Below are 24,681 nucleotides of genomic sequence, written 5' to 3'. Positions count from 1 at the left end.
TGACTCTTGGCACGCCATAGTAGTCCTGTTTGTTTCCTTTAATTTATTCATTGGTCCACATCGACGTTATCCTTTTTTTCTTGAAAATGTCAACACGTTTGTTTTGTTATTATAGTTTTTGTAGCTTTGGAGTGAACATGGCGTTCCCAAACTTTTGGCCATACACGGAGATATTATTATCACTTTAGTTCAGAAGATCTGAACAAAGCAATTTGGTGACTAAGCAATTAACTTAATTGATCCTCGGCCACTTCATGGTCAGTAATCATTTAATAATCAAAGGCTAATAATTAATGATTAATTAATCATTAACATCCCCTAATTGCAGATTACATATTTGTAATCTTTTCATTATTAAGAAATGTTTCCTGCTCATACATGGGATGTTTTCTTCAACTAATGCAACTAATTTGTAGCATAACCGACTGTAAACGCAGGCACAAACTACAAGAGTTTGCACGCTGTTGTTTTGCACCAACAATCAGACCCCTGCCTGCACGGGCCACCTTTTTTTTGGCATTGGCGAACTTGGCAGGACAGCCAATGCAACAATGCCTCCGATTGTCAGGAATGGCCACCACATGCTCCTCTATGATAAACTGCCCCACCGTCGCCACATGCTCCACCATGATAAGCACCAGGCTATAAATGATCCTGTTTGTTAATTAAGGCTTCTACCACGACATCCTGAAGACCCACACAGCCTCCTCTAAACACGCCATGCAGGAGCTGAGGGCCGCCGTCAGCGCAAGCTCCGAGTGTTTGTGCCGAATACTCAAAGCTTTTCTGTATCTGTGCACCTGACGACCTGAAAGAAGTTTATCAAGCCAGAAGTTTAAAAGCAGGCAGTTTCCTTCTGATTACCAGTGCAGCGGAGGCACAACCTGCTGATGAAAGTGGCAGGCATTCCTGAGGATGAGAAAGTGAAGCTGTAAATGATCCATTTGCCCTTCTAGCCTGTTGGGCTTCAGCTCACGATTATTTGCGATTATTCCTAACAGTGTTAAAATGTAATAAAGTATAATAATAAAAGCCCTTTTGCAAGTTCTCAATTCAAAGAGTATAAGAGGCCTTACCTGATTTTTTTTAATATGCTGTATGTGTTAACAAGTCTGGTAAAGGTGTTGCAACAAATTGTTCCACAGTCAAATCTGTTTTGACATTTCCCTGAAGGAAAGAGAGACGCGAGAGAGGGTGAGGCCCCGCGCCTGGCTTGTGTCTCTTTTTCCTCTGCAGACTAAGTCCAGATGCTAAAGCTGCTTGTAACCCCAAAGGTTGACTAGTATTCAGATAATGAGCAGTGAAAGCTCTGAAAGCAACAAAAAAATATGTCATTGACATGGACAAGACGATTTAAATTTTAGAAGAAAAGAGTGTTTTTTTTGTTTTACAATCCTGTTTCTTTATTTATCTCCTTACACCGATACCTCCGTACATAATGCAGTATTTCTCTCCACTGATGCCTGCTTCAGTCTCGGGACAGGTGATATATTTATTAGGCTGCAAATGAAGTGAAAACCTCCCATTTCTCTCTTCTTCTCTATTTCCTCTTGTATTTATCTGTAGTATCTATTTTGTTTTGATCCATCATCTTTATTCCTGCAAATAATTCATCCCCATTAGTGAGGGAGGTGGGGGGATGAAGATGAATGTCAATAATAGGTTTCAGCAGGGATGCAATGTTAGCCAGAAGGATTTGGGAGCTTACAGCTGAACTGAAATTAAAGGAAATGTTTCCTACCAAAACAGTGTTTATACCCTTTTGAGTTTGTTTTTGGCCAGTGTACTTACTTGGTCAAATGTGTTCAGTGGTCCCTTCCAGAGGACATGCATGTTTTGTTATAACTGATTACAGTCAGTGCTGTTTTTTGATTAGTGCAATTCTTGTGTGGAAAATAACTCAGAGCTCAGCTGGTCTTACAAAACATGAACGAAAAGTGAACATGAAGCAGCACCGTGGGAACCGAGTGGTTACAGCCCACGGAGAACGTCCCGGGTTTGATTCCCTCCGTGGGACCTTTGGTTGCAAGTCGTACCACTCTCTCCCCCATTCTCTCTCCCCCATTCTCTCTCCCATTCTCTCTCCCCCATTCTCTCTCGCTCATTCTCTCTCTCCCATTCTCTCTCATTCTCTCTCCCATTCTCTCTCCCCCATTCTCTCTCCCCCATTTTCTCTCTCATTCTCCCCCATTCTCTCTCCCCCATTCTCTCGCTCATTCTCTCTCTCCCATTCTCTCTCATTCTCTCTCCCCCATTCTCTCTCCCCCATTCTCTCTCCCATTCTCTCTCCCCCATTCTCTCTCGCTCATTCTCTCTCCCCATTCTCTCTCCCATTCTCTCTCTCCCATTCTCTCTCCCATATTCTCTCTCCCCATTTCTCTCTCATTCTCCCCCATTCTCTCTCCCCCATTCTCTCGCTCATTCTCTCTCTCCCATTCTCTCTCATTCTCTCTCCCCCATTCTCTCTCGCTCATTCTCTCTCCCATTCTCTCTCATTCTCTCTCTCATTCTCTCTCTCATTCTCTCTCCCATTCTCTCTCTCCCCATTCTCTCTCATTCTCTCGCTCATTCTCTCTCTCCCATTCTCTCTCTTCCCATTCTCTCTCTCCCCCATTCTCTCTCCCACGTTATCCAGCATGGCTAACCGTCTTCCACAACAACATGATGGGTTCTCCCACCTGTTGGCTTTCTCGAGCTGCAGAGGCAGAAAGCTGCATATCCAATGCTAACATGGGCTCACTCACGCTACTTGGAGAACAGTTTTTTTCCCCCACAAGCACACATACAGGACTCTAACTTCCTTTAGGCAGTAGCACAGCAAGTAAGTTGACCGTGCGTCTCATCGCAACGCAAGCTCCCAAGCATCAGTTAAGCCTGTGGAACTTAAATGGTCAAACAAATTACTGAATCCTCTTTGAAGACATGTATCGATTTGCACCATGGCTTGCTGCTAAGCATGCTGGGACTTAGAAGAGGGCAGTTTTGTATGAAAAAGAGTACTTTGGCTGAAGGAGCTGAGGAGGAGGCAGATCACAATACACATATTCATCTTCCTTTGACCGGCTATTATCTCCAACGTGTGCAGCAAGGACAGGAAAGTGCAATTCATAGCATTGGAGCAGGAAAGTGCCAAATCATGTGTCAGCGGAGTTATTTTAAATGAATTCAATCCAATAACAAAGCCAGCAGCTGAGTAATCAAGGCCTTGTGGAGGGCGATGTTTGTCACCGTGTGGCAAAGAAAAGGAGTCCTAATTCAGGCATGGTGATTAAACGCAGGCTTATGCATGTGCGAGTGAGGAGGGTGGTTGGCCACACACACACGCCGATGTAATGCGTGCGCACACACGATTAGGTAGCCCAGACAGTGTTTCGTTCTGCCCTCTCCCAATGTAATTCCTGCCGTGCAACCTTTCCTTTCAGCCCAGACAATGGAAATGTCAGGGGTCTGATTTTTCTCAGGCTCTGCGTGGTGGTCGCAGCTGCCGTGTGTTTATCTATGTTTGGTAGGCGGTGGAGATGTACACCTACACATCGATTCATCCACAGATCATCTTTGGGGCCCAAAGCTACAGTGTAGTCTTTATTATTGTGCCTGTGGACATTGTCTTCTTGCCAACTGTTCTCAAAATGCTGTTTCTTTTATTTAGAAACACACCAGAGACGTGATCATGTTAACAGCCTCAATAATGGGGTCAGTGTTGGACACTGATTGAAGATAAGACTATACTTTGTATATCTTGCGCCATCATAGATCCAGTGTATGTCCATCTGAGTCTTGAGGCTTCCTTTCTCGTCTCCGCGGTTTATTTTTCTCTTATCCAGTCCAGCCACACATCTTATTTTTCATTACCTGCTAGAACATCCTGCACAGTCAGCTTCTCCTCTCCGGAGACACGCAGTCACCGAGACCACCGTGTTTTACTGAGGTGAAAGCAATCGGGTGCTGGATTGAATTAAAGCTGATCGCTGTATACGGAGTGGTTGGAGCCAATCACGGGATCCATGCCAGAGGCAGATGCGCTCTGAGCTCCTTGAAATGTAAATGCTGCAGGATGGTGTTTCTCCAGCTCCTCGCTCAGGTGATGGAAACTGAGTCAGAGGGTGACCTCTAATCTCGCCTCTGTGTGTTTAAAGATTGTATGGAGCCCATGAGGAAGGAGTATGTGCGTTGTGTTTTTTTTTTTTACCCACCCATAGTGCAGGAAGTGATAAGGATGCTTTTAATTCCTTAACATTTCTCCCTCTCTGGGAGTGTTTGCATTGTTTCTTTCTTTTGTCTGTGGTTGAGGATTTTAATGCCAAAAGCCACACAGAAAGAACCAAACATGTCTTATAACAGTGTTACAATGAGACTTACGATACTGTACTCTAGTAGCCTTGTAATGTGAGCACACACACACTCAAAGGGCACACAAACACACACACAAGGCACAGTGTGTGTGTGCTCACATTACAAGGCTACTCGAGTACAGTATCGTAAGTCTCGTTGTTACGTTTTTTGGGGGAGTTTTTCCTGATCTGATATAGGACAGGGATGTTGTATGTGTACAGATTGTAAAGGCAATTTGTATTTCTGGAAAATAAATTAAATTGAACTGTAGAACTGATAAGAGACATGTTTATATTGCGGATTTGTTTTTTAAGCCAGCCTCGTCCTTGCTTTCTTTTGCTTTTTCCCCCTTGCTCTCTCGTCGCTCTTCATCTGAGCCCCCTCCCAAGCGAGGCTGTTTTCTTGCTGCTGATCTCGTGACGTCGTGCGGAGTGTCTCCAGAGAGCTGTCTGTTTATCTCTGGCCCTCCCGCCGTGTGTGTGTGTGTGTGTGTGTGTGTGTGTGTGTGTGTGTGTGTGTGTGTGTGTGTGTGTGTGTGTGTGTGTGTGTGTGTGTGTGTGTGTGTGTGTGTGTGTGTGTGTGTGTGTGTGTGTGTGTGTGTGTGTGTGTGTGTGTGTGTGTGTGTGTGTGTGTGTGTGTGTGTGTGTGTGTGTGTGTGTGTGTGTGTGTGTGTGTACTTATATAATTAGTGATCATCCTACAGCGATAGTCATCAAGTTTATTTGCCCAGTTTAGTGCAGCCTCCGAGGCGTGTCGTTGCAAGGATTCACGCCCCAGTGAAGTCTCCTCTAAAGGATGATACCACTCATATGAGCCTCCAGCATGTGAGTCGGACTACTTTATCAGACAGCTCCGTGATATGCTTTGGTAATAGATGGCTACTCTTGTTTTCAAACCCTTTTCATTGATAAGATATGCCTACTTTAACAGCCTTTTATAAATAAATACATCTGCAGTATTATGTTTATTGTAATCCCCTGCACTCCAGGTTCACGTCTCTCTTTGTACACCTTTGAAAACCAATGACGTATTCCTGACACATATTGCAGTAGAACTTCAGGGCTGCATGAACAAGCATATAGCAGCCAGGTATTTATTTTTGAATTAAGAGTCGACATTTACATCATGCGTCAGCAGGCAGATCCCCTTGGGTTGAAATAATAATAATAAATCTCCTTGCTTCTGTTTACACATCATCCTGCAGACGGACTGCACCTACGATGAGGTTCTGTATTTGTTTAAGCAGAGAACCAAAATGCTAATCTTTTCTAAACCATCTTTCACAACAGTACTACTGAGTGGAGTGGATAGTCCCAATGAGGAAATGATGGTAGTATTCAACCATTTGCATATTCAAAAAAACTAAAGTTAAAGGTGCCTCGGAGAGTTTTCTTGTAAATAAGTAAAAAGTTGTCTTACTGACCGTAAAACATTGTGTGCACCCTTGAGGTCTAACAAATGTGTTGGTGTATTTCAAATCAGGCCTTGCTTACATCCATGCCTACTTGCTAGCAGTCTTTCTTCTTCCCTGACTTACTTGGTGCTTCCCTGTGCAAGTTAGCGGCCCTGTTGGTCTGTGGAATGGTGTGAAGCCTTTGGCAGGACTGTATCACAGCAGGCGTGCATGCCCATATGCGTCCTTCTGTGCATGCATGAGATAAACAAGACGAGGAGGACTCCTCCTCATGGGGAAACCACTCGCAGTGCACTTGGAGATTAAGTTACACCACGGCGAAGCGCTCTCTCAATTGGAGAGCAATTGTTGCGTTCAGTTTGGTCAGAGACACTGTGTGCTGGTCACTTGCAGTCAGCTAGAAAAGAAAGCGTTAAAAACATCAACAGTACAACTCCAGGACTTCCCCTCAGCACAAGTAACAAGTAGGCATTGCATTGTCTTAATGCCCTCTTGCACAAGCACACACTACATGAGCACACACACATCCAGGGAGGGTAGGACCTGTGATGCCCACTCCCAAGAGGGTCCTCAGCTGCTGCTGGAATGCTTTGTCATGCCACTAAGGCCGGGTGTTCCCCAGGAAGAACAAGAAGAACAAGTTAGCCAGCAGCTTTCGTCAGCAGTGAGAGACGGCGAGCAGCTTGTTATGTCACGCTGCCTCGAGACGCAGTCGGACTTTGATGTGATGCTTCCTGAAAGCAGACTGGCATTCTGCTTTGTGTGAATGGATGTTGTGTTTTCTAAAATGCATCATCATGTGGTGCAGCTTCCGCCCTCCACCTGGAGCCGTCACGGCATAGCTTTAGCCTCTCTGCAGCGTTTGGTTATTCAGGGTAAGTTTAATGAATATGCATGCACACCTTTGAGCAACGCCGTTTGCTTTCCTCCACATGCATTAACTCATGTTCGGAGCATTAGGGTGGAAGCTGCGGTGCTCCGGGGATTTTGGTAGAAGTTGCTACACGAGGGGAGCACATTCTACATTCGCTCGGCTTCGATTTTCCTCCAGATTTCCAAAGGATTTAAAGTGTTAACCCTGCGACAATCAATTTTGACAAATTTCCCCTTGGGGATTAATAAAGTATATATCTATCTATCTATCCTGCTTCTAACCTTTGCACAGGGTTGCCAAATACTCCTCTTGCTGATTCATCAGCCTCATCTATTACGGCTGCATATTTGCATCCTTAGTGGCTGACGACACCATTGTGCCGCGGTTATCCAAGCCATGATCCGCTTCTGCTGTAGCTGCGTGCAATTGTGATTGAAGGGATCTCTGATAAGCCCCTTTTGAAACATGTATGGTGTAAAGTCTCTGCTCACTGTCGAGCTCAGCGGCTGAGTGTGAGGTTGTCGTGCCTGTTGTCTTTCAGAATAACAGCTATCCTTCCCGCAGTATTTCAGTCGCTGTCATATGGCCCCCGGTCTTCATGCACCGTGCTGATCACACCGTGTGCCACGCTATTTGTTTCCCAAGTGCAGCAGCCGAGCTGACCGGGGTGGCATTTGCTTGTTTTGCGTGAGCTGACATTGGGCTGAGGTGCTGACATTTTTGCCTTGACGTCATCCTCATCTCATTTATTTTTCACGGAGGGCCTTGTTGTGTAGGTGTCGTATATCAGACTTTCAGACTGTTGTCGTGAGGGACCGAGGCTGTTCGCTTTAATATGCCTGCCGTGTCACAAGGCTGATCTTTGTCTTTGTCTTTGTCTTTGTCTTTGTCTTTGTCTTTGTCTTTGTTTGTGTGTGTGTGTGTGTGTGTGTGTGTGTGTGTGTGTGTGTGTGTGTGTGTGTGTGTGTGTGTGTGTGTGTGTGTGTGTGTGTGTGTGTGTGTGTGTGTGTGTGTGTGTGTGTGTGTGTGTGTGTGTGTGTGTGTGTGTGTGTGTGTGTGTGTGTGTGTGTGTGTGTGTGTGTGTGTGTGTGTGTGTCCAATAATAAATAAGGATATGTTTTATAAATTAGTCATGGAATAATGGTTGGAAGTTTTGACTCTAACTGTGTGTGTCATGCTATTAAGATAGTAGCTAGGGCTGAATGTTTTCTGAAATTCAGGAAGTGCTTTATTTTCCCATCAGGAGGACAACGGTCATTAATACGGTTGGTGCTACAATACCATTACAATACCATTTGACAGTGGGGAGGTGGACCTGACTTGCCTGTGTGCCTATGCTCGGCTGCATTCATGCATGTCTATTTTGTACACTTCCTATTTCTTAAAAATCGCCCTGTGCTCACTCGCCTTTATCCAGGCGTGCAGTGCGGTCGCTCCAGAGAAGAGGGGAGAAATGATTAGCCAGGTTTTGACTGACCTTCTCCCTAGGTTAGAGGCAGCTTTCAAGGGGGCCTTTGAATAGCTGACAACCTCAGGGTGTATGGGACTTGGTCGTGCAAACTCGAACCAGAGTAAAAAGCTCTCATTTGCACCGTATCTGGTCAGGACTGGACTGGTTCACTTGTCTTTGTTGACACTGCTGCTCAAGCACGAGAGGCGGTCTGCCAATGCAATATTACACCAGAGAAATAGGACATTCCAAGACGTATCTGGCTCACGTCTTTCTTCTTGATGAAGAAATAAATTAAAATGTAGACCTAAAATGAGCATCTTCAAAATGGGAATTTGCTGTGTGCTGATATTAATGCATATTTAATGTCTTACTGTTAATATCTGGGTCAAAGTCGGTGTAAGAGGGAACGATTACCTTGAAGATGAGAGGAATGGTTGAGGTGATTGAGGGCAGAGCCGGCTGCTCTCATACATTATGGAGCTGTCAAAGGCTTTGTGTTGAGGTCTGGTCTGTCGCTCACGGGAGAGCAGGACGGCTCGGTCGGTAAAGAAGGGGCCTTATGTATCCAATCCCCCACTGGGGTTTGGTAAAAAGTGTTATATTCTCAGTGTTTGTTTTAAGGATGGGACAGAAATCTAATTCTCACCTGCAAGGATTGTGATGATATAGCAAAAGCAAGCCTGCATGTCAGCATGATTTAATAATGAACGATGCAGTATAAATCAATCAATAGTTTATGTCGTCCTGTAGTGGAGGAATTGACCTCATTGTGCCTTTTTGTTGATGTAATAGGAGGATAATGGCTGGGTGGAGATGGCTGTTTTTTGCAACGAATGCACCAATCCTTGGCTTTGTGGGAGTCTTCTACATTTCCAGTTTCCCTCTTTCAAAGTCTCACTCGTTGTTTCACGAAAGCCCCTGGTCTCTTTCATTTGAGCTCATCAGATTAGGAAGTGGTGAGCCATTCAGCGTCATCTGCATCAGCTCAATGTTTTGCCCACGACACTCAGCTACTGCTGCTGCGGTGGTGCTTTGTTGACACTGGGTCCTGGCGTCGGACAAACCAGGACACGGAACACGGCGTCTTCAAGGTCGGCAGTATTTAGTATGAGGGCCTCAGAGCTGAGGGAGAGAGAGGGGTTGGGCTAATGAGCGTCAACAGGTTTCCATTGCTGGCCTCATAGTTTGTACAGAAGACATTCTGAACGGGAAGACCGCAGAACACCAGAAATGTTTGAAGAGTTTGTTTTATTTAAGTTGTCAACACAGTGTAACTCTTCTTCCACCAGTGAAGAACTCTTTTAGTTTGGATCCAGTGTTTGGTTTATTTTCGGGAATCTGATCAGACAATAATGAGCTGTTTTGGGATGCGTCTGATTTAAATAATGTAAAAAATCCGGTATAAAATAGTTTATTTTAGTCCGTTTAAACAAGTTGTGGGATTGACCTTATTGTGCCTTTTTCTTATTTTCAAAACGTCATTCCTTCCGTTTGTGTGTGTGTGTGTGTGTGTGTGTGTGTCAGTCCCACTCGGCTGCCTGGCTGCCGGCATATGTCTGCACTCTGTGTGTGTTAGTTTTGAAACCGGTAGCTGGCAGGTCCGATGTGATTCCACCGCCTTAATTTGTGGCTTGCGTCTGCCCAGTACCCGGGGTATCCAGCACTTACAGGTCTGTTTTTTCTCTTCAGCAACACCACCCACGGTTGCCATGGTTTCCCTGTTCAAGTCCTTGGTTGACGATTCCTCATCAACCCTCCTGACACGCCAAGCTAATTATCTGATGGTTAATTAGACAGGCAATATGATGATGCGCACCCCTCCAACCAAACTGGCTGCTCGTGTGCTCCCCTGCCTGCCTTCTTGTTTTTGGTGTGTGTGGGTGTGTGCGTGCGTGTGCAGGAAATACACAGAGCAATAACATTCATGAGTTTCCATTGTTCTCAAAGTGCAGTATTCATGTTAGAGATAATTAGCGCTGAAACAAGTAGTCAATTAATTAGAAAGTCGATCAACAGAAAATTAATCGACACCAATTCTGATGATAAATTATTAATTGCTGGGGTAATTTCTGAAGCAGATATGCGAAACAAGATGAAATAAAAAAATGTATTTTCATCATGGTAAATTAAATACTTCTTGAGTTGTGGCCTATTGGTCAGACAAAACAAATAATTTGAAGATTCCCAGATGAGTTGATATTAGAAATAGTTTTTTTCACTCGTGGTGATTAAACAAACGTCTTTGAACAATGTATTTGCTGCAGGTCGTACGTGTATGTTCAGGATAGAAAGAGGCAGTTAAAGTTAAGACTTCATGTTGAAGTCGCCACTCTCTCTTAGGAACCAAAACCGTTTCATACAAGTATGGCTTTAAGTGCCAGCTTTTACCTGGAAAGAAGTCAAATGTGAGGTGAGAGTTGCGATGATATGAATAACATTAAAACTGTACTTTATTCATCATTACGAGCAGTGGGCTGCTGTGAAGAGCCCTGGGAGCCACTGGGGGTTCAGTGTCTTGCTCAAAGACGCTTCGACATGCAAACTATGGGGAGAGCGTGGTTCGAACCGGGTACCGTATGGTCTTAGGACGACCACTCCCCCCATGAGCTACATATTACATACATATGAATAAACACAATATTATGAGACATTTTTCAACAATGTCCTTTAGTAAAAATCAAAAGATTAAAGGTAATATGAGAACGCTGCCATCATTATTACAGGTAAATTGTCACTGCCGGGCATCTCTCATCTGTAGATCTGAGGCTTCATACACTCGACCTGAGCCAGAACTTTCATTCATTTCAAATTCAATGCTTCCCAAGAGAATAATCTTAAAATAGGAATCAAGAATGGAGGTAATTGTTAGTTGCAGGCAGCCCAATTGTTAAGTGATTGATTATAATGACATCTATCAAGGAAAATACTCAATATTTGCAGCTTCTCAAACATGAAGATCTTTCTTTTTTTTCTTTTTACTGTGCATGTTATTATTTAATTTTGGACTATTAGTCTGGGACATTATAAAACTTATCCACAGATCGATTAATCAGTGAATCTCTTCATTGTAGTCGTCTGGGTAACAAGGCATTGAAGGAAGTGCGAGGTTCACACACACACACACACACACACACACTTGATAATGCCATGAAAAGATGACGGGATTACATGTAATTGGATTTCATGTTGGCTTTGGATCCACAGGGACTGCATGTATGGAACGGATGTATTGATTTGCGGTTCCAAATCCAAAAGGGCTCTTGGCTCTGCTTCTTCTGCTCGTGACGGTTCCCCTTGTGGGTCGTACCGTACAACGTGTTTGAACCCAGCCGTAATATAATTCCACCGAGTGTCGAGTGCTAAATATTCCCGCCAAGTGGATTTCTTTGAAACTATTGTTAACCTTTCAAGCAGTGAAATAATTGGGCTGTCATTGCATTACTGGTGTTTTTCCCGACCATCACAGACAAGTGCAGTTCATTGAGGACTTTGCCGATTGCCACCGTTTTAAAAAGCTTCTTCATTGACGACTCCCTTTAATGTCTTGTACCAATTGGCCTCTACTGTGCACGCTGCAGCTCTATTTCTGTCTCTCTATCTCACTCAGGCCACTTTCTGGTTGTTCTGCTCCTCTGTGCCTGCGCTCAGCAAGTTCATACAACCTCTTTCATGCCTGTAGATCTGGGAAATAAACAAATGTTGGCCTGAGTGAATAATGATTACATGAGCTGCAGCTTAGGAAATAAATTAATCAGGCTCCTTTCTGCACGGCGTTGGGGCCTCAACAAGAACATCACCATGGCAACACGAGTGTGTGTGTGTGTGTGTGTGTGTGTGTGTGTGTGTGTGTGTGTGTGTGTGTGTGTGTGTGTGTGTGTGTGTGTGTGTGTGTGTGTGTGTGTGTGTGTGTGTGTGTGTGTGTGTGTGTGTGTGTGTGTGTGTGTGTGTGTGTGTGTGTGTGTGTGTGTGTGTGTGTGTGTGTGTGTGTGTGATTCTTGGAGCTACAGTGCAAAACATGTCAGATATTTGCAGATATGTACTGTCAGCACATTGTGTAGCTGTGAGGGGACACAAACGCACACACAGATTCAGCTTCCTGATCTGATTTTCTAAAAAGCGTCCTCCATAAAGAAGTCTGATGCTTTGTGCTGTCATGCCTGATATGTGCTCTACTCCCAATGGTGCCATAAGATGAATAACATACTGCTCGTATTTGACAAATTTAACATATTTTCCCTTTCTTTGTTCCTCTTTCAGAGGAAATCAAAGAGGAATCAGAAAAATTAAGGTAAGCGCTTTATTAATTACATCCCACAATACGGCATTGAGGGTCATTTAATTGGTTTTGTGTCTTTCTGCTTGTTCAGTCTGTCAAATTCAAAGCTGGACTGCAGGCCTCTCGGTGCTTTCTCCTGTGTTCAGTCTAGTAAAGGGGATTAGGTGTGTGTGTGTGTCTCTCTCTCCCTCCCTCCCTCCCTGGCCTTTTCCCAGCAGCCCCTTGTCTTCTTATTAATGTCTTTCTTTATGAAACCCTGCTTAATGCTGGTCTTGTTTTTGGGAGTCTGTGTATGTGGTCACGTTTGGTGGGCTCGCGTGTGGGCTGCCAAATAACGTGAGCTTGGAATGAAACTTAGCATCATCTTCACCTCTCCTCTTCCTCATCCCGTCCCCCTCATGCCGTTTAATTTGTATTTCCCCCCTCCCTCACACACTGTCCCTTTCTCCTTTTGCATTCACCGCCATCTCTCTCAAGCTTTTCCATTCACTCCAAATTAGCATTACCTGGCAGAAACCGTCTTCATCCCAATGTTACCCTTGAGGTCAGGGCTGCTCGATCAAAGACGGATAGATGTGGAAGCTGTGTGCAGCCAGCCACACCCAACTCACACACACACACGCCATTGCTTTGGGATTCATCTCGGGCACTTTACGACTCTGCTATGTTTCATGTTCCATAGATGCAATAGTCTCGCGGTGCTACTCTGCAATACAAATATATGTTTTGTGTGAGCTTGCAGTCTGATGCAAATTGTTTCCCTTTGTGTATTTAGTCGCAAACGAGGCCAGATTTAACAAGGATGTCTTTAGAATATCAGCGGTGATGGGCAATATCTATCACAGCGTAGTTTGGAATCACTCCAGAATAATTTATTCTTGATAACATAGATTTGTTTTTAATTCAATTTAGAAACCAGTTATATCGTAGATAAAAGGACCAGATATCCCTTAGCAATATTGTCAGTTTACACACTGTGATATTTAATTCATATATTAATATACAGAGATGTGGGAATCGGTTTAGGACATTCTTAATAAACAATAAAGGGAATGTTATTACCAAACACGTGGAATGATTTACAAATACAGTAAACGGCGTAGTTAGACATTTTGGGAAATTGCTTTTCCTCCCAAGAGTCGGATGAGCTTATTGACAACCCGTAGTTATCAATAGCTTAAATCAAGGACTGGGTGAATGGTAAACAGCTCTGTGAAGGAAAAAGCACCTGTAAAGTTCATTTTGTGTATTAAATACATGCAAACACCAAAGCGTACCGCGAACATATATTGTTGTTTTGGGCTTTTCTGCTTCTATTAACGCCACTGTGAGGTTGCCAAGCAACCAGTTGAGGCTCCAGGTGGTAATTGATCTCCTCGGTTTACTCTTTGGAAGAAAGCAAATATGCGTACATCCCAAAATGGCGAGCAACTTCATCAACAGTTCAATGGCAACTGAGCAAACTTCAAATGCTGAAGAAGAAGGTGCAACGCGGCGCTGTTGAAAGGAGAGTACGGGCACCGTGAGTGGAGACGGGGGTCATGCCTTTGTCCCTTTCAAGATCAAGGATGAACTGACAAGCTCAACCTTTAAAGATACCTGTCAATATTGCGCCCACCAAATAAGACAACGTATAATCTCATCAGGTTATTCATATAATATTGATTTACAAATCTGTCTTCACTTCTGTGATGAAATAGGTGCTGCTGAGCTTTAAATGAAGCGCCCTGCTGTGGCACCGGGGGGGGGGGGGGGGGTCTTGGCTGTAGACCGTACTGTCTGACTGAGGCCCGCTTAATGGCCATATTATGTTTTATAAGCAGGCTAAGTGCGACGTTGGGCTGATTATAAGGCAGAGAGCAGGCCAGCTGACATTAAGCAGACACACAGCACCACAGTGAGAGGTGGAGACTGGGTCACCACACAGATGAGCCAGCAGAGTGGCGGCCCGTTACAATCTCTGCCCCACTTTAATCGTGTTGTCTAAAAGGTTTTGAAAATGATGAGATGTAAGACAGATTTGCTTTTTTAAAATTTATTTTTACTGTTTATATATTTGTACAGTCGTTATCCCCTTTTAATCGGCGGTACTCGGTGCCCGTTTCCTCTTCTGTTTTCTGATTGCTCTTGTAGTATTGTTTTTGTTCCCTTCCCTTACTTCCTTTCCTAAGTTCTCTCTTCCTCTTTTGATCTCACTCTAATTCCTCTTTAATTTGTGCTACTTGTTCCCTGCTTTCTCTTTTGTTTTGTTTTTTCTTCCCCCTCTTCCTACCCCTTTAGGAGGCACTTCATCCTGCCTCTCTTCCTGTCTCTCTCCATGACTGTGCCCTGCTATACTGGGTGAAGTTGTCCCTTTAAAAGAGCTGAACTCATAGTTTTTTATTGCCAAGACATAAACAATGCAACCCCTCCTTCTCTATCTGTCACCCTCTCTCTCTCTCTCTGTTCTTCTCTTATTCCAGCTAGTGCAGTCTGGGTGTGGTGGCTGTGCTTGGGGAGGCCGTAGACACAATGGCTGCTGAGAGCAATGGTCCTTATTATTTAATGTCCGTCTCTCTGGTCTTAAAATATACAGAAAAAAGTCTCTGTATCGTTTGATGTAAGACCAGGAGATGTTTTGTCAGCATGAATAATAAACCTCTGGGACTACTACCCCTCCTTAAGAGAGACTGAGTGAAGCAGTCAGGCATTACATTGAATTCAGTGTAATAAAGATTTTGTTATTCAGCATTTTCCCAGAGGAACATGATGCTAAACATTTGGAGGTTGTTGAAACATGGCAATCTTTGCACTGTGTCAGGTTGATTATTTAGTTGTAACCCTGCTTTCTTTCTAGTGACTCCAGTTGACAGACTGGACTGTGTGGTCGCTGTGTTCTTCTCATCTATTTTTCTCTGCGTTGTTCAGTTCTAGTCCGCCCAGTGAAGAAGGAAAATCGGGTTCCAGCACGTTACCGCCGATCAAATCAAAGACCAACTTCATTGAGGCCGACAAGTACTTCTTGCCATTTGAGCTGGCATGTCAGTCCAAATGTCCCCGCATCGTCATCACCTCGCTCGACTGTTTACAGGTCAGTGGCAGGACTCCTTGGACTGCAGCTCTCTCAATGTGTTCGCTCACATCTCATGGCTGCCGAAAGCAAGTCCTGTTAAGGGACCGCAAAAAGAATGTAGACAGAACAGCCCAGCAGGTCATATAGTGTGTGTGCGTGTGTGTGTGTGTGCGCCTGCTTCTGCCTTGTAGAAGCTGATAGCGTACGGCCACCTGACGGGCAGCGCCCCGGACAACACGGCCCCGGGCAAGAAGCTCATCGACCGGATCATCGAGACCATCTGCGCTTGTTTCCAAGGGCCGCAGACGGATGAGGGCGTGCAACTACAGATCATTAAGGTGTGCTGCTGTCTCCGTCTGCCCAAACATCACACTTCACTTTCGGGCTCTTTAATCCAGCATCACAATAAACAGAAACAGAAACATTTATTAGCTAAGTGTGTAACACACACGAGGAATTTGACTTGGCGGCGTACACATTAGACAGACGCGTAATAATTCCCAAAGCAGATTACAGTTTATTTGTATAACTTTGATACAACAGTCATATTGATAACTAATTACATTCATTCACAACGTTAGAAGTAGCTGCAAATCATTAATCAATAAGTTGTTTGAAAAGAGTAATTTAGTTGGTGTGTAATTATGTTATAAATGTGATAATTTAATTGGAGATATTTGGAGAACCTTAAAGAGGCAATTAAAGAGTGACGTGGTGAATGCAGTAGACACTGTACCCAATCGTCACACCAAGTAAAGACTATTTGCAGTATTTATCGTATATTTTTATATAGATGGAACATATGCTCTATCTGTTAGTGATTCACACTTGCAGTGTTAACCGGTTCCTGCTGGACTGAGCAAAAGATTCAGGGCTGTTTTTGAACATAACACTGACATGTCAAATGTCCAGAGCTTTTATGGAGTGCAGCACTCATGTGAAAAAGGCCTAAGAGACATATTTTACAAATTATGAGATCACATGTTAAAACTTTCCCAAGGACCGTCAGAAAAAACGTATGTGAAGGAACAGAAAATGAGTTTAAAAAATGATCAATTGTGTATTAAAATGTATTCTGCTGTATAGATGGTACCTTTTTGCTTTTGAGTGTTTTCCCAACCTGACCCGAGTTAACCAATCAAATCTAGTAATTCCCTGTTCAATACTTTAGTATCTGTACGTTTTTCAACCCGTCTCTGCCACTCGGACAACTCTTGTCTTCCCTTCTGTCCTCCAGGCTCTGTTGACAGCGGTGACTTCCCAGCACATAGAAATCCACGAGGGTACTGTGCTGCAGGCCGTCCGCACGTGTTACAACATCTACCTGGCCAGCAAGAACCTCATCAACCAGACCACGGCCAAGGCCACGCTCACGCAGATGCTCAACGTCATCTTCGCGCGCATGGAGAATCAAGCAGTATGTCCAACCGTCTGGAAAAGATCCACTTATAACATTTAATCCTGTTTCTGTAGAAAGACACACAAAGTGAGCGAGAGGGCAAGTCCTCCCTTGAGCCATTGTCTGATGAAATTTGACTAACAAAAGCCAAATAGTGTTTATTGGATAAAACAAGTTGTTCGATTCATTAACAAAAGAAATGTCGTTGCATTTTAAAGATGCTGCAACAAATTAAACGTATGTAAAACTGGCATGGGGTCATTTCGGATTAATGATACGATATTGGCTAATATGATGAAATACATTATATTCTGTGGGAAGGCTTTCTGCCTGATGGTTTACTCAAACCACTAATGAATTGAAGTCTACTGTTTGCTTTGTGTCCAGAGGGACATTTTCGGTGTTACCTTCAGGAAAAAAAAGCTTGCTCTAATGTCATCTTTTTCTTTTTGAATGACACTTTTCCCCTCCTCACCTGCCTCCCACCCTTCCTTTTGGACACATAGCTTACAAATCACAAGCTATCTTGGTCTCTGGCCTCCAGAAAGCGTGACCGCCAGGTAAAGCGTGCAGGACTGCCGTGACTTGCCTGATCAGAACTCTCAAACTCTTCTCTGTGTATCTGTGGTTGCGCTTTTCCCCCTCATCCATTCATGCACTCATTCGTTCGCCTCCTTTGCTCCTGCACAGGAGCAGGTCTGCTGTGTACTTCTTCCATCATATGCTTGCTGTGGCTTTTTGTGGACTTGCCTACAAATCATCACGCTTTCCTGCATCAATTGACATTTTAGCTCGCACTCACACTCGCACCTGAGCGCGGTACACGTTTTATCGCAGGTCGGCTACGCCCGTCTAATTCCTGACAGCTATTTTGTTTGGTTTTGTTCCCCCCAAAAGCCAAATACAGTTCTTTTAGAACAATGAATGACGGCTATTGAATGAAACACAGACGGAGAAACATAAAGAAGCAGTCCGGGGGTAGAGATGGGGAGACGAGGCAGACTTATTATTGTGTTGTCACTGCCTGTGTAGTGTTGTGCTGCCGCACAGGGAGATCCACTCTCCGTGTTTCTGTGTAGATCCTCCTGACTGCAGCTCAGCATGGTATAAACACACACACACACACACACACACACACACACACACACACAGTGTTTGTCTGGCTCACTCTCGCACAGCCTCCACTATCCGACTGAGGTGGCATTTAAATAATGAGCTTAATTTGTTTGCGCTGTCTCGCCTGTCCCCTCCAGCTTTAGGTGTGTTGTCTGGCCTTGTTACCGTTCCTCATTTTCAATACTAATTGTTTCATTTAGAATGTGTGTCATGGAATTGAGTTGCTTACATTTAGATGTGATCATAGCAGCATTCTCATTTAATTAGCATAGAACAGCTTCTGGAAATGGGGTTTTGAAAACAAGACAACAGGGACTTTAATACAAATAAGTTTGTGTATAAAGTAGTTGTGAATTGCAGTTGTTGGTTTGCTTTTTTTTTAAAACATAACGTTCTGTACAAGGCAGATTGTATAACAGAGTCCTCCTGACCCCCCCAGTTTCTCTGCACTTGGCAGATGTATACTGTTAATTACAGTTATTAATGGAAAAGCTAGTCTGCTGCAAATGGAAGGATCACCATATATCCAACCTGTTTTGTCAATGTGTCACACTGTTTATATTTTCATCCGTAACCCTGAATCTCTGAAGTTATTGTGCTTTTTCTTCTTCGAGTCACTCAAGTCTATCATTTGTTTTGTTTTCCTATTTCTAAGCCCAACAATTCTCCAAAGGCACTTGGATTGAAAATGCACCGTGGGCTGTTTTTGCTTTAGCTTGGCTGAGAGAACTTCCACTGCCTGTAATTGTTTGCGCTCTCTTTTTTGGGAGGGAAATTGTATCGGCGTTTAACTGCGCACATAAGTACTTCTTCCCCTCTGAGATCAGCAGTAGCGATACCAAACTTTTCCTCTGCCATGACGCCATCTATTATCTATAATAACACAGTATTCACTCCGGTCACGCATTGTCTCCACAACCGTGTGCAAATGTCTTGTGACCCACTTTTAGCTCATGACCATAGCAACACTTTCCAGTACTTGTCAGAAGCAATGCACACATGGTAGGCGTGGCGCATCGGCCGGGACACGGCTGTATGAGCCCTTTCCATCCGAAACACCTTCTTCCACCAGCCGACTAAAATAGCCCAAGTTCACACCAGCCAGCATGAATCGATTCCACAAAGTTTGTCTCATTGCTGTTTTAGGAGCATGTCCTACTTCTTCTCAGTGAGTGTGTTTTCATTTCCATCTCCAAGAACACACATCTAATGTATGCTCACACATTGTATATGTTAGACAATAATATAAGAAGTGTTGTCTTTGCTCTCTGTTTTGACATCTGGAAGTGTTGTGGCTTTGGGTTCAATGAGCTCTCAGGGAATCTAAACTGGTAATTGCTGTTATGAGTTTGTTTACATATTCTTAACCTGTCTTTTTCTGTGTGTGTGTGTGTGTGTGTGTGTGTTCTCCGTGTGTGTTGTGTGTGTTCGTTCGCCCCTCACAGCTACAGGAAGCAAAGCAGCTGGAGAGAGAGCGGCACCGGCAGCACACTGAGCCGGACTCCCCCCAGCTCCAGGCCCACATCCACCCACCGGTCAAGGGTCTGTCCCAAGAGGCCAACGGGGCCGTCACCTCTCCAACCCCGAGCAGCACCGTCCCATCCACCCCGTCCACCCCCTCGACACCCGCCGCGGAGGGCAGGTCTGTGTCTGGGGAGCAGGACGAGCAGAGGGAGCAAGAGGAGCCTGGAGAGCAGGGGCCCCCCAACGAGAGCCCAGATCCAGAAAATGGTTCAAATTTCTGCGAGGCTGAGAATGAACAGACTGAGGCAGATCAAGCCACAGCAGCACAGAGTAAGACAGGGAATTTTTTTATTGTCCTATATTCTTATAAACTGTATCATGATTTTCTTTTATCTACCATAAAAGACAAAATGACTATGATAACAGTTGGTTTGCAATTTGGAATTTACCCTCCACATGTGACAGTACGATCTTCCCCGATGTAAGGTTTTAACAAGTGAAGAAATGGAAATAGTCCAAAGACACAAACGCAATTTACTTCAAATGAATTGTGGCTCCATACGAGCACTTGATACAGCCAGAGAACATGTATAAAACATTTCTTATCTCCTGAGCTGTGTCTACATTCTGTGCTGGTTGTGTTTGGTGATAACAACCTCTCGTGTTCCTCTGAACATCCTGAATGTGCTCGATTAAAGCCTCACTGTTGACATTCTGTGCAATTTCATTAAAAGAAAAGAAATCCTCCAGAACCAGTGTTTACTTTTGCCAACATTTGATACCACATTCAGAGGTGCAACGGCCCATTCACTCACTGAGCGAGCTGGTGTAGAATCTGGAGAGCAAGGATTAAAAATAGTCTTTCAAATGTACGACGCTTGTAACTGATGAGTTGACGGCCCTCTGTGCCTTTTTACCTGGCAATAATGGTGTTTTCTGTGTGTGTGTGTGTGTGCTGTTTAGATGCAGCAGCCCAGCAGCATCCAGAGGCAGTTGAGGAGGAGGAGACGCCGAACTACGACGAAAAAGCCCATGAAATCGTGCAGAGTATTTTGCAGGAGGTGGTCAATACTGTTGCAGGAGGTGAGATGTATTCTGTATGCAGTAAAAAAAATATATATATATATATATATATATTTGAAATGTAAAAATGCCAATTATGATTCTCTGAAGATATCCTAAAGTGTTTTTATTTCTAAGCACGTTGGGGTTACTAATGTTGTAGAAGTCACTTAACTATTTCTGAAGGAAATAGAAGCACACGGGCAAAAGAAGGGATTAGTGGTACGACCCACCGTGGTTAATCCATCTAGTGGGTGTAGTTGTCATGGTGCCTCGACAGCAGTTCAGTGAACACAACTACAACAATAAAGTTGAATCTGAATCTGAACTGTGGTCTTTGTTCAGGGGAGCTCCTGCGCGCTCTCCCGTTGTTTGCTATATAATACAGGTTATATGAATTTGCACTTACCCACTGAAAACCGGTGCAAATTGGCAGTTTTTTGAGGGTTGGATATTTTTCCATGCATAACTGACCCTTGCAGAATGCTCTTTGTAATCAGCGAATGGATTGTTCTAGGTGACGTCCAGGTTTCCAGGCTGGTGCCCCTGTGTGAAAGATAACAATCCCCTCTCTGGGTACAAAATGTGTCTGAAAGGAGATGCAAAAGTCTGTTCACGAAGCTGAGGAAAACTGGTCATGTCAAGCCCCCTGAAGTTCCCAGAGATGCTGACAAAAAGATGGCAAAGCATTCTGTCTTTGTGTGCAAAAGTGTGCAATTTTTGCAGCAAAAAAAAGAAGGGCCTTTTTAATTCATTCCCAGAAAAGAAAAGTGCTTTTGGCTTTCTATTTTTCAAATACACTTTTAACCTTGAGCTACAATTTGACAAACAGACTTTGATGGTCGGGAGGAGCAGAGAGCGGGAATGCACTCTCGTATCCTGAAGGTTCTCTTAGATGTGGTTCAACATGCTGTTTACGAATGTGCTGTTGTCATTCTCTCTCTTTGTACTCGACCAGAACAACATGGCTAACCCCAGATTAAGGTCTTATTATTAATGCTGCCCTGTCGGTTATGAAACATGCTGTCCTGATTCCTGCTGGAGGATGTTTCAATGTATTTAGGATAGAGATCAAGGTGTCACCCCTGACCAACTCCTCCCTGCTCTATCATCATCATCATCATCACAGGACACTGCTTGGACCCCACAAAACTTTGCTCTGACACCAAGGAGTCCGGCGGCGAGGGCGAGCCGACGGAGTCGGACCCGGCTGAAGCGGTGACCGAGGGCACCCAGAGCTCCCTGGAGGACGAGGGCACTGTGGGTAGCGACAGCGAGCACGTCCACACAAACGGCATCCCCGGCACGCCTATTTCTGCCAGCTTCACCCCCTCACTGCCGGATGACAGGTTGTCCCTCTCGTCCAATGACACTCAGGTGAAGGACGGACCAGAGTTATTACATTATGAGTCAAAGTAGAATCTACTGGTTGAAGTTAAAATCACACTGCGGATCCTTCTTGAAACTATTTTGTTTATGATGTTGATAACATTTTCTCCCTGCTGAATAGCTGTACTGGCGGAGAGTCAGAGGGAAATAAACTTCTTGATTTAATCAGAAGACAAAATAATGAAAAAGATCCGGTTTCTTTTATTAAGCTGAGAATATTTCCTGGACGGTCTGATTGAATCGCCCTTGTTTTCAGCTGTATAAGAAGTCTCCAATCATGGTTGATGGCACTCCTCAGTAATCAATTTTAAACTAATCTCATGGATCCGGAGGCTTTTATTCACACACTTCCAATGTGTTGTAGGCTGGGATTCGGTGAAAGAAGATGTTGCTCAATGGTTTACTGTTTTTGTTCCTCTAGGAGTCTGGAGCAGCGCCGGGACAGCCGCCGGGGGCAAAATTCTCCCACATCCTCCAGAAAGATGCCTTTCTTGTCTTTCGCTCACTCTGCAAGCTGTCAATGAAACCGCTGTCCGACGGACCACCGGATCCCAAGTAAGAATTCATTACATGTCGTGTGCAACAAAGGGGTTACAGTGTTATTTGCTCTTTTTTTTTTTTTTTTTTACAATTCAGCCGTATGAAATAATCACTGTGTACAAAAAGTGAGAGGAAGAATTATAATAAGAAGGTATAGCAGGCTGTAGTCCGTCACAAACATTGTTCTTTGTTTTTGCTCCTAAGTAAACCAATAGTTGGTCATGTGCTACTCTCTGTTAGTTCAGCCCTTGTGAACCACACCCTGTATTCCCTTAGTTCGTATTCAGTGTTGGATATAACGTATACATATAAAGCCATGAGTCATGATTTAAGATGCTCCAGTGACTCCTGATGAAGACCACGTCAATTTCCTCAGCACTGATGCGCCACGTCCCTGCTAGACAGAAACCTTTTACTCTTCTAACCAGGCTGCACAGCCTGGCGTCTCACTCTCGGCCTGGCGTCTCACTCTCGGCCTGGCGCCTCACTCTCGGCCTGGCGTCTCACTCTCGGCCTGGCGCCTCACTCTCGGCCTCACACGAACGCACACACACACACGCTGCAGCTCACAGGCAGCCATGTATTCTTTGCATTTGTATAACTACCTTAGCTATCAGAAGGCACTTTGTAGTGCAGGTGAAGAGGTTGGATCTGAGGGCACACGTCTGTGGTGATTTATAGGACACAATATCTCTTTTCTATAGTTGTTCAGTTGCTCAAAAGTGTAGATGTTACACATGTATTGAATGTTGATACATCCTCATGAAAGGGGCCAGATCAGACTTTACATTTCTAAATATAAATTATATTCATATGTTTTTTCACTTTTTACTGTTCAGGACATTACAACTATGATAATTTCTCTTTTAATTTACCAAAAAAATGCATCCGTGTGCTTTGGTAGAATTGCCCCCCTTTTTATAGAAAAAAAAAAGCACTTGCAGGAGCAAGAGAGACACATTTTTGTTGTGCCACATAAATCCTACTTGTCTGCTTGCCAGAGATGGAAGACATTGCAGAAGCAGCCAATCTCGGCATATAAAGGAGCTGAAAGTCTGTTTTTTGAGCTCCGTTTTTTCTGTCCTGCTGCTGCAGAAAAGGCGTTGAGACGAGCTGGAGCTGTACACGCAGAGGAGCTTTGATTTAGTTGCTCTTGCGTTTCTTTGATGGCTATTGAAGATTCTAACTCTGAGATAGAGAAATAATGTATGATGTGGTCTCAGCGTGCATTACGCCGTGGTTCCTTTGAGCTGTAACTTTTCTTGAAGGACAGATAATTTGCCTGTAAGTACTTAGTTTTAGTGAGACTCCTTTTTGTTTTTCTTGCTGAATGTATCCTGTGTCTGAATTGTTTCTACTCATCCGATTGGACAATGTGAGCTGATCCTTTGAGTGTTATGCAGGTTCATTCCCACTGGGCTCAGGCTAAATTCAATCCACAGTACGAGGTTTTCATTTAAAACCGGGGTTTTAAAATTAAAAAACAGTCTCCGCCCCTGTGGGTGTTTCTGCGACTTTGCTTTGTTACAGAGAATACCACAGAGTATTCGAGTCTTTAATAATAAAAGTTAGTGCTTGATGCTTAAAATCAATATAGTACACAATGCAGTGTAAGAGCTAAAGTTACAGACATGGACCTGCATTCATATGAACAAAAATACACACATTAGGTCTTAAAATCTCATTGCATTTTGACTCAATCAATATATTCTAATGTCCGTCGCTGTTGAAACATTCAGACTCGCCTCATGTTAATACCCCCCCCCCCCTCCCTCTCTCCCTCCACCTCAGGTCCCATGAGCTGCGATCGAAGGTCTTGTCCCTCCAGCTGCTGCTGTCCATCCTGCAGAACGCCGGGCCCGTCTTCAAGACTAACGAGATGTTCATCAACGCCATCAAGCAGTACCTGTGCGTGGCCCTGTCCAAGAATGGCGTCTCCTCCGTGCCCGAGGTCTTTGAGCTCTCGCTCTCCATTTTCCTCACTCTGCTCTCCCACTTCAAGACGTACCTCAAGATGCAAATCGAGGTAACAGATTCGCAAAAGTGTTTTGTGTTCATTAAGAAAGATTCTAGTTCTGTTGACAGTTTCTCAGACTGAAAGTGTAAAGGTAATGACACAGATGTGGGAACCCTGCTCTCAGCCTGAATGGACCTGAATGCGGCGACGGCGACGTTGTTCAGGCTTAACACCGGAGCTTTTTTGTACCGTCTGCAGCTATTTCACAGTCATCAGATGTCTTCAACTGAAAGCTTTTAACGTGACACTACAAAAGCCGTCCACGCTACCAAAACAGCACACTGGCTTTCTGA

At 44.1% G+C, this 24,681-nt stretch overlaps 1 protein-coding gene across 3 annotated transcripts in view; it reads left to right on the top strand.

Annotated features, from left to right (window-relative positions):
* Positions 1–24,681, top strand: part of arfgef1 (ADP-ribosylation factor guanine nucleotide-exchange factor 1 (brefeldin A-inhibited)) — a 56,372-nt gene that overhangs the window by 5,678 nt on the left and 26,013 nt on the right. For 2 of the 3 annotated variants that reach the window (XR_008834002.1, XM_056433458.1), the window contains exons 2-11: positions 12,331–12,361; positions 15,257–15,419; positions 15,593–15,739; positions 16,639–16,818; positions 17,307–17,360; positions 19,362–19,710; positions 20,344–20,463; positions 21,572–21,819; positions 22,253–22,386; positions 24,163–24,397. Coding sequence is in view for 2 of the 3 variants with exons in the window: in XM_056433458.1 (XP_056289433.1) it covers positions 12,331–12,361; positions 15,257–15,419; positions 15,593–15,739; positions 16,639–16,818; positions 17,307–17,360; positions 19,362–19,710; positions 20,344–20,463; positions 21,572–21,819; positions 22,253–22,386; positions 24,163–24,397 (1,661 nt within the window). In the remaining variant the exon portion in view is untranslated. The remainder of the gene's footprint in view (positions 1–12,330; positions 12,362–15,256; positions 15,420–15,592; positions 15,740–16,638; positions 16,819–17,306; positions 17,361–19,361; positions 19,711–20,343; positions 20,464–21,571; positions 21,820–22,252; positions 22,387–24,162; positions 24,398–24,681) is intronic. The other variant, XM_056433459.1, reaches the window with a different exon arrangement.

This window comes from Pseudoliparis swirei, chromosome 16 (genome assembly GCF_029220125.1).
Source record: "Pseudoliparis swirei isolate HS2019 ecotype Mariana Trench chromosome 16, NWPU_hadal_v1, whole genome shotgun sequence".
NCBI classification, from domain to species: domain Eukaryota; kingdom Metazoa; phylum Chordata; class Actinopteri; order Perciformes; family Liparidae; genus Pseudoliparis; species Pseudoliparis swirei.
The sequence above is the reverse complement of the archived record's forward strand: the minus strand, read 5'-3'. Positions and strand labels throughout refer to the sequence as shown.